Source organism: Hyalella azteca, unplaced genomic scaffold (assembly GCF_000764305.2).
Source record: "Hyalella azteca isolate HAZT.00-mixed unplaced genomic scaffold, Hazt_2.0.2 contig1931, whole genome shotgun sequence".
Lineage (NCBI taxonomy): Eukaryota > Metazoa > Arthropoda > Malacostraca > Amphipoda > Hyalellidae > Hyalella > Hyalella azteca.
The window spans coordinates 1-15,629 of NW_025932223.1; the positions used below are offsets into that span (position 1 = coordinate 1).

Consider the following 15,629-nt stretch of genomic DNA (forward strand, 5'->3'; position numbering starts at 1 on the left):
AGACCTGCAAAAACCTCAAGAGGTGCTTGGGATCGAACCCTGGGGTAGCGACTACCAAGGCGCGTCGCTAGCCACTCTGCTATCGAGGTCTTATGCACCAGATGTAAAATTTTGCTTATGAATTACCGAAATTCGTGGGTAATGAATTTTCAGATATTATAAGCAAACTATATGAGTTCGATACCACATACAAAGGCCTTAATGGGTAAGAAACTGTCGTTGCGGGAGAGAGAACGGTTTTAATACTACGCGAATTAAGTGAGTCATAGCTGAAAATCCAGTTTTTCAATGAGCTGTATCAAAAGAAAATGAAGTGACCTTCTGAATTAAGTAGAGTAACTGTGCTAAACTGAGGCGCTTATTTGCTCTGTACATTTTCGGTAAGCGATCAATAAGAAATGATCACCATATGAAAAATCCTCACTCGACGGGAGTTCAGTGCTTAATGTATTACAGATCAACTAGCGGTCGAGGACAAATATGTTATAGAACACTCTCGATATTAGCGATGCATTTACCTCTGGCTTCTGCTAGACCGGTCCTGCATCTAGAGCGAGTTTTTGTAGAGGCTAATTTGAGTGCTACTGCCTTCAGCTACTATCTGGTGTGCACCATGAAAAAACTGACTCAAGGCTTCTAGCAGGTTTGACTCAAATGACTGAAGCCTGGAAAATGGCTCAAATGACTCAAGCCTGACAAATGAACAGGTTTTATCCGGGGGTAATTGTTAATTTTGTTGGGTAAGATTCGAAATAAGATATTAAAATCACTTGACTGCTTAAATCGCAAGTTTATCAAAAATTTAAAAGCAAAGAAAATAGCCAGAAAATTCCACCATTTCTTAGAAAGGAAAACGTTTCGGAGACCAGCTCCATCATCAGTTCAAAACCTAAAACACAGGTACAAATATTTAGCAATAAATTCACATTGATGCATAAATCGTCAAATGAGAAACAAACAAGAATGAAGCAAACACGGGCACAAATCTATCTATTTACAATTTCGAGGGGATATGAACTATTAGCGGCGTTTAATATAGGCTTTTGTTTAAAAATATAAAGGGACTCTAGAATTCGCAAGTCGGAAACACCGGTCGTGGAGGCTAAAATTCGAAAATCACTATCGGACACTGGCACGTTGCACTGCTCGGCATGGACGCGTACTGCTGAATGAGAGGGATACGCGATGCCTCTATTCTTAAACAAAAGCCTATTTTAAATGCCGCTAATAGTTCATATCCCCTCGAAATTGTAAATAGATAGATTTGTGCCCGTGTTTGCTTCATTCTTGTTTGTTTCTCATTTGACGATTTATGCATCAATGTGAATTTATTGCTAATTATTTGTACCTGTGTTTTAGGTTTTGAACTGATGATGGAGCTGGTCTCCGAAACGTTTTCCTTTTTAAGAAATGGTGAATTTTCTGGCTATTTTCTTTGCTTTTAAATTTTCGAAATAAGATTGCGGTAACCTATGATTTAAGCTCGTATGCAAAGTGTTACCACGAGCTCGGTTCAGTAACTACTCTTGCAAATTCTGACAAACTCGAGCGCTCTCTCAACACTGTTTAGAGCCAAACTACAAGATCCGCGTTACTAAACTTCTAATTAATTATCATTCCCGACTCAAACATCTGTCTTTGTAATAGTCAGATTACGAAAACATTACTAGATTATATGAAAGTCTGCACCAGTGGAAGAAAAATGATGTAATTAGGGTTTAGAACTCATTAATCTTGTCTGATGTAATTACTTCACCTATGTACCACTTTGAACAAGCAATCATCCAAATCCTTAATTGGCTGGTAAATATTCTTGCCTTTGTCTTAACGTGTAGGTTGCACGCAATCTCTAGTCCAGGAAAGCGGAGCATAAATGGAGTAGTTGTAGAACTGGGCCTATACCTTCAAAAAAAGTTAAGAGATCGTAAGTTCATCAGCCAATAATTGACAGCCTTTCAAGCAAAACCGACAAACCATAGGCAAGAAAATAGAGTTTAAGTACTTACGTTCACTTAGCGAGTTTTGAAAGTATGGCCCCCGCCCATTTAACAGTGCGTCCTGCTGCATTCAGCTGTGCGCAGTGCGCACTCACGCGGCAGTCACGCCCATCAGTGCATGTGACGTGTCAGTATCCTATAGTGACTGAGATTTTAGTTTCCACCTCTGATGCTTCCGAATACGTTTTTTAGAATCCTTGTATATTTTCATAAAGAGGTCTCGTTTGTACACAGCCTTTAGCTTTCGTCCACTTGAAATTTAGAATGGACTCCTTTTTCATGCTGTTTTCATTGCGTTTTATCTGTATATTTAATTTTTAGCTTGTTTTTTTTATTTCAATTGTACTGACAAACTGATAGCATCTTTATTCTATAAATTTCTAATTAACGATGGAGCTACACTACAAACTTTTATTTAGAGATGCGGTGAATTGCGGTGGAATTTTCTTTGCTTTTAAATGTCGAAATATTTCCTCCAAGGCGAGTAAAATCGGACAAAGGCTCATGTCACTCTCTAAATAGGAAATGAAAAATGCAATGAGTTTTCCTCAACTTTTATGGAAATTTACTTTATCGATGTTGACCGTACATTATGGGTTGTATCGCTCCATCGTCAATTGCTTTAATTGTGTCAGGTTTGTTTCTGTAGTGTAATAATACTTCGTAAACTTTTCGAATTAGGAAAATGATTCACAAATCTCGAAGATTATCTATCCATAGCCCTCCTATCCTGTGATGGAAAAGACGGGTATAATATAAGCAACCTGCAGATGGGCCATTGATGATACTCTCCTAGAGAGGGCAATAACAACACTGGTCTGGAAACAACAGAATTTATGACCATCTAGATTGAACGTTTACAAAAATCCTCTATATAGAACATAAAACACACTTCTCTAGATGAGGCATGAACAGCAATCCTCTAGATGGGCATGAACAGCACTCCTCTAGATGGGGCATGAACAGCACTCCTCTAGATGGGGCATGAACAGCACTCAATGAACAGCACTCCTCTAGATGGGACATGAACAGCACTCCTCTAGATGGGGCATGAACAGCACTCCTCTAGATGGGACATGAACAGCACTCCTCTAGATGAGGCATGAACAGCACTCCTCTAGATGGGCCATGAACAACACTCCTCTAGATGGGGCATGAACAGCACTCCTCTAGATGAGGCATGAACAGCACTCCTCTAGATGGGACATGAACAGCACTCCTCTAGATGAGGCATGAACAGCACTCCTCTAGATGAGGCATGAACAGCACTCCTCTAGATGGGACATGAACAGCACTCCTCTAGATGGGGCATGAGCAGCACTCCTCTAGATGGGGCATGAACAGCACTCCTCTAGATGGGGTCTGCCTCACAGATCACCCAATGCACGTCATAGCACCAAGTGCTGCTGAAGCGGTACATCCACGAGCAGTTCAGCTCCAGGCAATTCTGTATGCCAGGATTGTCGGGTTCTTGCTCCCCTAATGCAACCTGCGCAAAAATGAAGCAAACATCTTCTATTGTTTTTGTTACTTCAATGATGTGAAGCAGAAATACAAATATATATTGTTTAAATTACAGTATTTTCAGAAATATTTCATGTTCCTGGATTCTTCAAAGCTTCGTATTACCAAAATGAATTTATTACATCCAAGGTTTTCATTTTTTTATATATACCGTATTTTTGAATAGAGTTCTAGCTGAATTCTTTCAAAATTTAGTTTTGCCATAAGTTTGCGATTAAGTCATTAGATACATTACTAATGAATTTTAATTAAACAGCATTTACTTCAGTTTACCTCACTGATCTAATTCCCAGATCTTATCTGACTGGAAACGTAATTCACAGTAACAAGTATGCTTCTATAGTCACTTGATTTCAGATATCCACAATCGAGGAAAGTAAATTTTGATATTAAGTTCATACGTGTATAAAAATATAAATGTTTCAGTCAAAAATTACTGAGTTGAGCAAATCAAATCATGCAGTGCATAATCCACTTTTTCTATGGCAACTAAGAACCGAAAAGATTTTCCATGAAACAAACTGTTGTTATAAAATAAGTTTGTTTGCAGCTGCTTGAACAGACTAAAGAAATTCGCGAAATCTTGCCCAGGGGAAAACAGCAAATTATCTTTGCAGTTAATTCTCGAACGCAAGATGAACTTATTTCATTTGAAAATGATTATTTGCATAATATAAGCATATATATGATTCGCATATTTCATCTGTATATGATTCATTATGACTTATTTCATTTGCATTTGCAGCTGAGAGGCGAATTTATTGCCCAGAGTTACGCTAGATAAACTACTTGACAATACCACTATCTTTTAGTGATTATATCACCGGCATCTAGCTTCGATAGAAAACATTTGATTTCCATTGTTTTCAAAATCTGATATGAGTGCGAATTTCAGAGTTTGCTGCTGTTTAGTTTTGTTCGTGCACTTCTTTTAAATATTTACGAATCAGTATCCTTACCTGTGCCCAGTAAGGCAGTCCCATGGTCATTGGCGAACCGTCAACCCAGCGCCATTTTCCTTCAACATCGTTATCGGAACCCCCGATCCAAAAGGCATTGTGTTCTTATTCAGAAAAGAGATAACAAATCTAAGGGATAGTGAAATAAGTTTCAAAATATTAATCTGAATAAAACTGCTGCTGTTTTCCTATCATTCACGATATAAGTGTCACAAAATTGAGGAAGGGAAGTTTGTAGAGTTAACCACTTCCTGAAGGCGTTAAGGTGGTGGGGGTAAATAGAAATTAATCATGCATGAATTGACTCCATTTTAACCTAAGGTATGCAGGTCTACAGTACTCGCACTTTAAACCTCAACCTCACAGCTCTGGTTTTAGTTATCTTAATTAAATTTAACCGTACAAGATCTTCAGGGTTTGATAGTTTGATAGGCAGTGTTTATTTTGATAGATTATATCGAACTTTTCAAACGGTTACCTTGTTCAGCGAGGTAGAGGGCAACCTTGTGGTACTGATCGCAGTCGTCTGCAACAATCAGGTCCCCACCGACCAGTCCACACTGGGTGCGAGCCTCGAACCAGGTGTAGTATTTGGTAATTATGTGAACACATTGAGTGCCAACCAAAACAAATGGATGCACGCAGAGATCTGCAGTAGAATACAGATCCATGATGTTAAATGAGAAATGAATGAAAGATGTTAGATTATCAAATCTTGGAAGCTGTATATTGTTTTCAGGACCTACCGAACTTTGAGAAGTCATTGCATTAGAGATTAGCTCCGCTTTTCCAAGGATCCAGCCATTCGTACGTTCAATCTGACTTAACTAAGTGTTTTTCAAGCTCCTACATCCTGTTTAACTGGAATATTTATCATTTCAAACTTTACCCTAAAACCGGAACTATAGATATTGCTTTACAACTATATAAAACAAGCGTTTTATGTACAACAAGCAATGTTCATTGAACCTACAGGTACAAGGTGTGCCGGATGTTAGTAAATATTTATTGATACAAGCCTCAAGTTCAATACGTACCATGTCGCAATAACATCAGAATGAAATCAAGCAAGATAAAACGATAAAAATTCGGAAGTAAACACGTAAACTGCAACACGTCCATAGTGCATATTGCATGAAGCCCCTCACCTAACAATTTTTATTGAGCTGGATAGCTGCAAGTTTTTTAACCCTCCTTAATTATGGTTACTTTTCCTTTTTTGATAATCTTGAAGCATCTATTGAAATGTTTCACTTTTGCCGTAAATTTTTGTAAGATATCAATCTAATGTTGAGAGCTAACTCCTGAAAATTAAACAGGCAAGTCAAAATTACGTACAAACTCATAATAATTTTATGCGTAATTTTGCAGTTTGCGCTTAAAATTGTTTCGAGGGGATTAATTTGGCAGTTGACTGGATAAAATATTAAAATCTTTCTTAGAACAAATTCCTCCACAAAGTGTTTACTCTCTCCACTTTTCTGTTCAGGTTACCTTCCAAGGCTTCAAAACAGAAGAGTAACTCACCATCTACTGAAGGTCTTGAGCATAGTGGATNATTTAAAAGCAAAGAAAACAGCCAGAATATTAACCATTTCTTAAGAATGAAAACGTTTCGGAGTCCAGCTCCATCGTCAGTTCAAAAGTTCAAAACCTATAAGAAAATCAGAATCAATTAGAAAACTAAATTCACATCGAAGATAAAAACATAAATTGACAAAATAAAAGCAGGTATACATAATGATACAGGCCTATCTATTTACAATTTAAAGGGGATATGAGCTAAAGGCTCCTATCCCGTTCATTCTTAAACGTTTTCATTCTTAAACGTTTCATTCGTTCACTCTTAACGTTTTCATTCTTAAGAAATGGTTAATATTCTGGCTGTTTTCTATGCTTTTAAATTCCTGATAATACTGTTTGTCATATTATATTGTTCAATCCTATCGCATCTAGTCGTGATAATAATAAGTAATAATAATAAGTTGAGCTTCATCCATTTACAATTTCATATTAAATATACTTCCTTTTAGCAAATATGTTGAGTCATGTACAGAAATAACATGGATTGACTCACCATGGCCCAGTACGGAGCGCCCATTTGCACGGCCGCTCCGTCACTCCACTGCCAAACATTGGTGAGCGTTCCATTGGTCGCGCCTAACCAGTAGCCGTTACAATCAGTTGAGGCTGATGGAGTGCAACGTTAAAAGTAATAGAAATATTATTATGTAATAATAATAATATTAATTAATATAGAGCTTTTAGCGGTGATTAGAGCCTGTTGGCCTGTCGCCGATCCTTAACTACCTGACCACCTCCTCGAGTTGCGCAGATTTTGCACCACTACCCTGTTAAAATTTAGATCCAGCTCAGCTTCTGATTCCTCGTATCAGAAGCTGCCACGCCTCTGAATTTGGTTAGGGTAGCAGCTGCTCTGTCGCCTCAAGCCGAGTGGTACGGACACCTGACATTTTCGGCTAACACACAGAAGCTGTGGTGTGTTGTACACAGGGCCAATTGTGAGTGAATAAGTACTGCAGTATTAGTGTAGAATCAAATTCTTCCACTTGCGGCTAACAGGGCATGCCAACTTACCAAGTTTTAAAAAATCAGCGTAGAGACATGCACAGTGTTTGTCTAATGATAATAGAGTTTTATATATAGTGCAAAAAAAAACAATCAGAAGTCCTCACTGGGGACCGATTGTGCCTTTACAGATTAGTTATGTTCGCTGAAATTCAGGTTCCACTAAACATCAAGTTCATGCAGAGGAAGAGACTTTTTTGCTAAAGTGAACTTCTAACATATGAGGGTCGACTTAACAATGTTCCTAGAGATGACAAACATTTTGAAAACAAAATTTTTAAACTCTGCAAGTTTATTGAATTTAACATGTTTTCTGTTATAACCTTACATCCATCGTTGACATAGGAGGTGACATCAAGGAAGGAAGCGCAGTCTTTAAGCACAGGCAGCCTGCCGAAGTGCTGGGTGCAGTAAGTGGCCGCTTCGTCGTACGTCAGATATCCACCCGTGTAACGGTGGATGCACTTGGACCCGACGACCTCATAGCTTTCAGGACAGTCGGCTGCCACAGCGCCTGCCATATGAGAATTCGAATTTGATAATACAATCAATTTGTCAAGCGTAAATTATACGAAAACTTTAACAATAGGAGCAAAGGACAACCAATGATGGCTTTAGGGTCATTCCATGTCAGATTAATCAAGAGTACCCACCTGACCATTTTGATAAAGAATCACACATATTATTTTAGCTCATATTTCAGCCCGAATAAGCCAAAATGTCAGCTAAAAATAGAAAAAAAAATTAAATTATATGCCCTCAAAGGAGGGGTGGTGAAAATCTCCCCGATCGAACGGTTCAAAATATCCAACTTCAGGCCACTGTTCTGCTAGCCACTGATTTGGAAATTAAGGTGTCTGAAGAGCTCAAGAAGGTGCTTACGAAAAAATTGTTTCAATAGTTTATGGTTAATATTTTTCATGCATAATAAGGTCAAGCTTGCTCGGAAATCAAAAGAGCAGAAACAATTCACAAGTACAGTGTCCTGGATATCATTGGAAAATGAATAAATCTCCATGATACCTGTACAGTTTATTGCCAACATACGTAACATTGTGTACATACAATATTGACTAATAATTCACTTGGATTTTTCAGTGAATTTCATCCTAACTTGCTAATAAACGCCTCAGAGCCATTTCCAACGATTTTTGAATAGTTACAGTATACCAATTTTGTTGACACACCATTGATTACTAAGAGAAAATTCTGTACTATAGCATACGCTAATTCTAGTTATGGCTAATAATAAATAATAATAAAAAGTAATTCTAGCTATGGGTAATAATTGTTTTAAAATTCATTCCTCTTCATTCCTGTAGACTATGTTGGCTGCATCTGTAGGCTTTTCACTTTTGACACGTGTTTATTCACCTCGATGAAATAAACAACTCGACTCTGGAATCTATAAAATGAGAATAAGCATTAATAAACTTGGAAATCTACAACAAATAAGGAGGTAGGAAAACAAATGAGTTGACTTTAAAAAAAGAGGAAGCCTCATGAAAAAAGTATGCCGTTCCAAAATTGAAAAAAATAGATAGTTAAAAAGAAAGCAGAAAATTCATGTACGTTTCGCCATTGAGCTGTCACATGCTTGGGTGTCCAAACATGGTATTCAACTGCCTTTTGCAATGCAGAATCTAATTCAAAAGATTTTATCGTTATTCCAATGTGGTGCAATAATGAAGCAAATGCAGCATTTTTAGCGCATTTTCTAATTTATGGAATAAATGAGAGGCATGGTGAACATAAGTGAAACAGGAGGCATGGTGACCATAGTTTATCACAGTGGTTCCCAAAGTGGGCGATAGCACCCTCCTATAGGGGCGGTGGAAAGATTTTGGGGGGCGGTAAGGAAGAAAACGGTGGTAGGGGGGAGGTTGGTGAATGGATAATGTTTAGCTCGTCCGAAATCAAAGTCTGACGTTCCAACGTTTGTTTGACGATTTATACACAACACGTGCTGCGCATGACTCCCAGCGATGGTTTTTTCACCCAGATCTGTTATTTTAACCTCTCCTGGGTTTACGTCTCAGACAAATTAAGGCCGGACTCGCAGCCCATCCCACTGCCAATTTCCAAATTCAATGATCAAGGAATATCTCTCAAACGAATGAACTTAACTCGATGAAACTTGGTACACGCATTCATTAGGACCTAATGGTAATGTTTAGCTCGTGAAATTTTTTTGAATTTTGCCCTCATTTGTTTTTGCCATAGTTATATGGCAATACGGGCCGCAATTCACAGTGATCAAGGAATTTCTTCCAAATTATTGAGCAGATTCGAACGTAATTTTGAATTTACAGTCCTAAGGGTACGCACACAGTGAAAGCAGGTTTGCCCGCGCGGGCAACCTGCTCCAACCTGCCACAAGAATGAACATAGGATAATAATGTAAGTGTTCACAGTGAAAACCTGTACGAATAGGCTTCTGTATGCTATGGTTTCAACCTGCCACAAGAATGAACATAGGATAATAATGTAAGTGTTCACAGTGAAAACCTGTACGAATAGGCTTCTGTACTTATGGTTTCAGGCGCAAGCCTGAGCAGGTAACCAGCACGCTGGAAACCTGCTTTCACTGCGTGCGTACCCTAACTACCAAACGGTAATGTTTAGCTCGTGAAAATGTATTCGATTGTGCCTTTGTTCGCTATTTTTTTTTTATTTCACCTTCATTCGTGATTTAAACAGCAATACGTTCTTAAATTCGCAGTAATCAAGAAATTTCTTCCAAAAGTACTAAACAGATTTGAACATAAATAAATGAGTTGCGGGGGTACAACAGTACACTACTGCCTACTGACATGGGGCCGGATTATCAAAACTTCGAAACTTTTTGTACTTACGACAAAAAAGTTCTGTGGTACGTAAATACACCCTAATTTTGGCTTTATCAAAACTTTTGTACGCAAGTCTTAGCTAAAAGCCTAAATTTTTTTCCCGTGCAAATTTTTCCCGGGCAAATGTTTTTATAATACCACCGCTAGTATTACGTTGTCATAGCAACGCAACTCATAAGTCGATTTTGCGTACTTACGAAGTTTTGATAATACGGCCCATGGTCGCTACAATAGTATACTACTGCCTTCTGCAATGTAGAATCTAATTCAAAAGAATTTCTAGTTATTCCAATGTGGTGCAATAATGAGGCAAATGCAGTATTTTTTAACTATGTTTTCTTCCTTGGCAAGAAGAATGTCAGGGCTAGGATTAACATATCTGTTATAGTACAAAATTTTTTGTTTCTAACTAAACTGTTTCAACCAAATTAGTTTAGTAGAACTTACTAAGTTTGTGTTTAAGGGGAGCTATGTCGGTAGATATCTATTTTCTATATTTAGGGAAGGATCATCTCCAAACTTGGTACACATATGTAAAACCGAAAATGACGACAATTTTGTTCGTGTGAATTTTTCGAAAAAAATGAAAGAAAACGTGAATTCATAGAAAACGGCCAAAAAGGGAGTACTTTAGAAAATCTATCTCCTACAAATATCGTGCTACAACATCGTGAAACGTATCATTCGATTTGTAAAGACAGTATCTAGCAATTGTCGAGCCACTTTTCCAAATTTTTTCTTGATTCTCTTGTTATGATGATTTTTCTGAAAATGTTCGAATTTTCGAAATTTCCCCCTCCTCCCCTCCATTTTGCAATATATAATCCAAATTAAAACTAAATAGAAAGAAATGGCTCGACAATCGCTAGATCTTTTCATTACAAATCGAATGGTGCATCTCTCATCGCTGTTGCTTCAAAATTCTAGGAGGTGATAGGTTTGCCGTGACAATAAGTGTGAATGTTCAGTAGAGCCCAAAAAAGTCCCGCCCGCATCCGAATAGCCACTCAATGTAGCAAGGATACGAAACTAAACGTTACTGGAGCTTGATTCCAGTCAGGGAGCTGGGAACGACTACATGCACACCACCCCATGCGACGCCAGGCGAGTAACTGAGGTGCAGCTCGTGTAGACACTATTTAAGTGCTCGGCAGCTAATTATCCCGTATCTTAAATGTTAAAGAGCCCCCCACCCCCCACCCTTTTGGGATCTGTATTGAACGCATAAATCAACGTACAGAGATGGTTTTGGTACCGTTGAATACGTCAGAAAAGCAGCTTTAAGATGATTATAAGAACTGGAGAATGTCATAATTGGCCGCTTGACGTCAGACGATCCTCTTTATGGTGCTCGGCGAGGTAATTTCCGCCTTAACTTTACTGAAGGGGCCCGGGCAACTCCCCCCCTTACGAGATCTATAGTGAACGCATAAATCAACGTACAAAGATGGTTTTGGTACCGTTGGATAGGTCAGAATGTCAGCATTAAGATGAGACTAACAACCGGAAAAGTCAAGATCCAAAATTTTGACCGACATGCTCTCCTTAAAAACAGTTAATGGGACCATTTCCGTCCCGGAAAGAGGTTATCAACCTATCTTTCTGAAATTTCACGCAGATACGTAAAAGGTAAAATAAAAGCAATTTGCGTCCGGTTATATACTCTGCAATTAGTTTGTAAGGCGACATGGGTTGACACGAGGTGGTTCTTTGGTTTGTTTAAAGGTACAACTAATGAGGAATGTATGATGTGAATTAGACGCCTATAGAGTTATTCAATTTTTAATGAAATACTATTTTTGTAAAAAGTGTCAAAATTGGCCCATTGCCCCACCCCTGGGGCAATGGGCCCATGGGCTTGGGGCAAGGCGCCCACCCTTGGTCCCTTTACCACAATTGCATATTTTTCGTCTAAAAATGATAAAAAAAAATTAACAGTTAAAAATAAGAAAAATGTAATAAAAATATGACATTTATTCATTTATTAACAACTCAAAAATCATATCCTTAACTCGAAAAAATATACTCTTGGCTTAAAAAATCTATCACTGACGTGAAGAAAAGTATTTCATTGACAGAAAAATATATATCCTTGACTTGAAAAATATATCCTTGCGATAAAAAATTCGTCATTGACATGAAAAATGTATCCTTGGCTAGAAAAAATATATTTAGTTGATCAGAAAAAACTTCGTTCCAGTTTCGTTCATAATCCAGATATGTGCAGAGAATTCGCACTTAATCGCGATTTCAGCCAACACCATAAAAACTAGTCATTTTTTTGGCTCATTGGTGTTGACTGAAACCAACTTATGACAAGGCAAGAGTCAATAACTCGATAAGGGGTCATAAATACCATAACTAGAAACTAAACCTGCTGCCTTGAGGCGGCAAATCAAAAAATCATACAATATGAAGTGTAATTTGTAATTCAAAAAGCTAGTCATAGTTTTGAAAAGGTCATTGAGACAAATCTAATGATAACAAATCTAATGTGATGACACAAGACTTCGCCATGGGCGCTTTGCCCCGTGACACGCGTGGGTCCGTTGCTCCACTAGGTGTCATTTCTATTTATATCGTGTCAACATTTTATTTTAAAAGCTAATAGTCTAAATTTGATCTCAAAATTATCCCTATAAATATTGCTTTCAAAACATAATTCACAGTAATTTCAAAAGCTTCATCTACAGTAATCGAAAACAGTTTTATTTAGCAGCAAATATTTTTATCTGGGCTAAAACAGTTATTCACAAATAACTTGATAACGCAAACACTTAGCAAACGTAAATCCGTACACTTCATCCCAGTGAAACTGTCGACCGGCTATAGAGAACACGGACCAATATCTGCCATACTTAGCGAGAAACCGCTATGGGCCCGTGACCCGCAGTGGGCTCGTCGCCCAATGTTATCCTACTTAAAAACCGAACGCGAAAATAAATGAACTACATTATCGGATATCATAAAAACGCCAACCTCATTAGGTTAGGATTAGAGTTAGGGTTAGGCGTGTCTAAAACCTTCTTTACGTTACTCGAGACGGTTCTACTGGGGTTAAAAAAATTTGTTTGTAATTTTGAAAAAAAAATTAAAGTCTGGAAAAGTGGACCAATAAATATAATATATATATTCATTTTATATAAGTTTAAAAATGCATTACGAAAAAATTGCTGCATGTACATCCATGGTAGTAGCTTTGTTGAACGAGTCTTGTTTTCATAGCTTCCAAACGAGTACAAAGACTTTGCAATTAACAAGAATAGTCCAGATGTATAAAATACAGATTTACTTTAAATAAATCTTTGTACACATTGCTGTAATTGTACGTTTTCTAGTATTGTTAAAAAATGTTCATTTTAAACATTTTTAAATTGCTTTACGCAAGAAATATAGTACGCACAGATATGCGGTTTGCTGCGTTAGACGCGCCTTTCATGAAGCTACATAATGAGCCAAGAAAACGTAAAAGCCAAAAATTTCTATTTTAGACCTAAATGGTTCCCTTAAACATTGTTGGAAAATGGCTCCGAAGCTTCTATTAGCAATTTTAGATGATTGTTGCTGAAAAATCAAGTGAATTATCGATCTTTTTGTGTATACAATGTTACGCAATAGACTGTACATGTATCGTGGAAATTTATACATTTTCCTGTGATTTACAGGGAACTGAACTTGTGAATTTTTTCTTAATTTTAGATTTTCGGCCAAGTTTGACCTTATTCGACCCGAACTTAATGACCTGAAGTTGGAGATTTGAGCTGAAATATTTTCATATTTGAGCTGAAAATTTTTTCAATGTTGGTTTGAAACAGGATCCAACTAATGTGTAAAATTTCATCAAAATTTATGATGGTCAGGTGTGACAGATTTTCAATAAAAAGTGGTGCACTTGACATTAAATGACCCTTTACTAATTTGAAAAAAAATATAAAGCATTGCGAAAATTTTGTTAAATCAGCCAGAGCTGCTGAATGATTTTTCCTGATTTCATTAATTTCACGGTTTGACAATTATTTCGCTGCCAATTGACTACACTCTTAATAAAAATAAGAAGCAGACACTAACAAAAGCTCTAACTACTTAGCAAAAGCTGACAATTCTTCACCTAATGGTTGTTCTAATTCCTATGCAGAAGACACTCACCGATGATGAGCAGCAGCAAGCAGATGATCGTCGACGGAAACATCCGGGTGGTCCTAGGGGAGTATAACTCTGAATGAAATCTTTGGAAATTTAAAACAAACGAAAGTCAACAAGTTTATGAAGCCTCTTGAAGGAAAAGTATGTTCAGGAGAAATACCATCAAGTATGCAGTGCGTTGTTCTATTAAGTTACCATATTTATATCGTGCGCAGCAGGTTGGTGTTTCTCACAGATTCACTGATTACACGACAAGGTCAGGTATATTCTCATAGCAACAGCTATTCTAGGCGAGTGTTGTGAACGCAACATGTGCATTGGTTCGTACGTGGACTCAAAAATGTCAATATTTTCGAGAAACCTATTGATATGTTAGCTGTTCGAGAATATAAAAACATAGATAAGACTTAGCATCAAAAAACATGATACTAGAGTTATCTTGTTGTTAAGGGATACAGCTTGCTAGCATTCGGTGTAGCTGCCGAGAGAAATTCAAGAATTCGTTCCATAGAATTTATTTGCAAATAAATTAACGGAATAATCAAACAGGAATAATCTAGGTAGTTAAAGAATCAAAAATACAATACGAGGACGAGTGAATAATGGCGGGAGTATTGGTGCCACTTACATGAATAGAGCTTACGGGAGGAAAGTTTTAGCCCAATATAGCACCGGCCGGCCAAAAACCAGGTAAATGATTAACAGATGAGAAAGACAGGCTAAAACTACGTATTTCACTTAAAATGACTTATTCCAAAATGTAAGATGCAACAAAAATAACATAAAAGTTCAAGTGGTAATAAGACTCACCAGTTGGGTGTGGGAGAACGTGATCCGAGTTTAATGACGAGTCTAGCGTTGAAGTTAACATCGGGACTGAAAGAAAAAATATAACTCAGTACTCACTGCAGTGAGTGACAGAGAGCGCATTTTCTCGTCGACGAAAACATGAAGACACGGACGGACAGACAGACGGACAGACAGACAGACATGGCGAGCACAATAGGGCATTTTTTCCATAAATGAGAAAATACGCTAAAAAAGACCAGATCATCGCTACTTATTTTCATACGAACCGAATGCTATATCTCTCAATGCTGTAGCTTGAAAATCATAGGAAATAGATTCTTAAGATGGTGTATTTTGGATATTTTAATTGTTCAGGGGATGACGAAAATAAGTTCATGGCGAGGACAGGTAAACGACATACTCTAGATTCAAATTTGAATTTATTCAAAAAGAAACGAAAGCCGTAGTCGCCCGTCCACTGGAGAGGTAGAGGAAAGTTGTGCCCCCCTCCGTTATCATGAACATCTCGTCACGACATTCATCCTATGAGATTAAGGGTTAATCGTTTTAGAATTACAATCATTTATAATTTAGAATTCGAAGCAGAATCAAGTTATCACTTTAGAATTAGAATCAGTTATCACTTTAGAATTAGAATCAATTATCACTTTAGAATTAGAATCAATTGTCACTTTAGAATTAGAATCAATTATCACATTAGAATTAGAATCAATTATCACTATAGAATTAGAATCAATTATCACTTTAGAATTAGAATC

The 15,629-nt window shown here is 37.4% G+C and overlaps 2 protein-coding genes across 2 annotated transcripts; both read right to left on the reverse strand.

Annotated features, from left to right (window-relative positions):
• Window positions 1-3,306: 3,306 nt before the first annotated feature.
• On the reverse strand, window positions 3,307-6,041 carry LOC125179153 (hepatic lectin-like; the record flags this gene model as incomplete). Its single annotated transcript, XM_047884436.1, has 4 exons — window positions 3,307-3,486; window positions 4,481-4,584; window positions 4,959-5,129; window positions 6,008-6,041. Coding segments are annotated over 4 exons (447 nt in total), but the record flags the coding sequence as incomplete, so codon positions are not given.
• Window positions 6,042-6,509: 468 nt separating this feature from the next.
• On the reverse strand, window positions 6,510-14,222 carry LOC108676222. The gene is made up of 3 exons (XM_018164275.2): window positions 14,065-14,222; window positions 7,398-7,583; window positions 6,510-6,670 (listed from the first exon to the last, which is right to left on the reverse strand). The coding sequence occupies exons 1-3, from the start codon at window positions 14,105-14,107 to the stop codon at window positions 6,510-6,512; spliced, it is 390 nt and encodes a 129-aa protein (XP_018019764.2). The 5' UTR covers window positions 14,108-14,222.
• Between the last annotated feature and the right edge of the window lie 1,407 nt (window positions 14,223-15,629).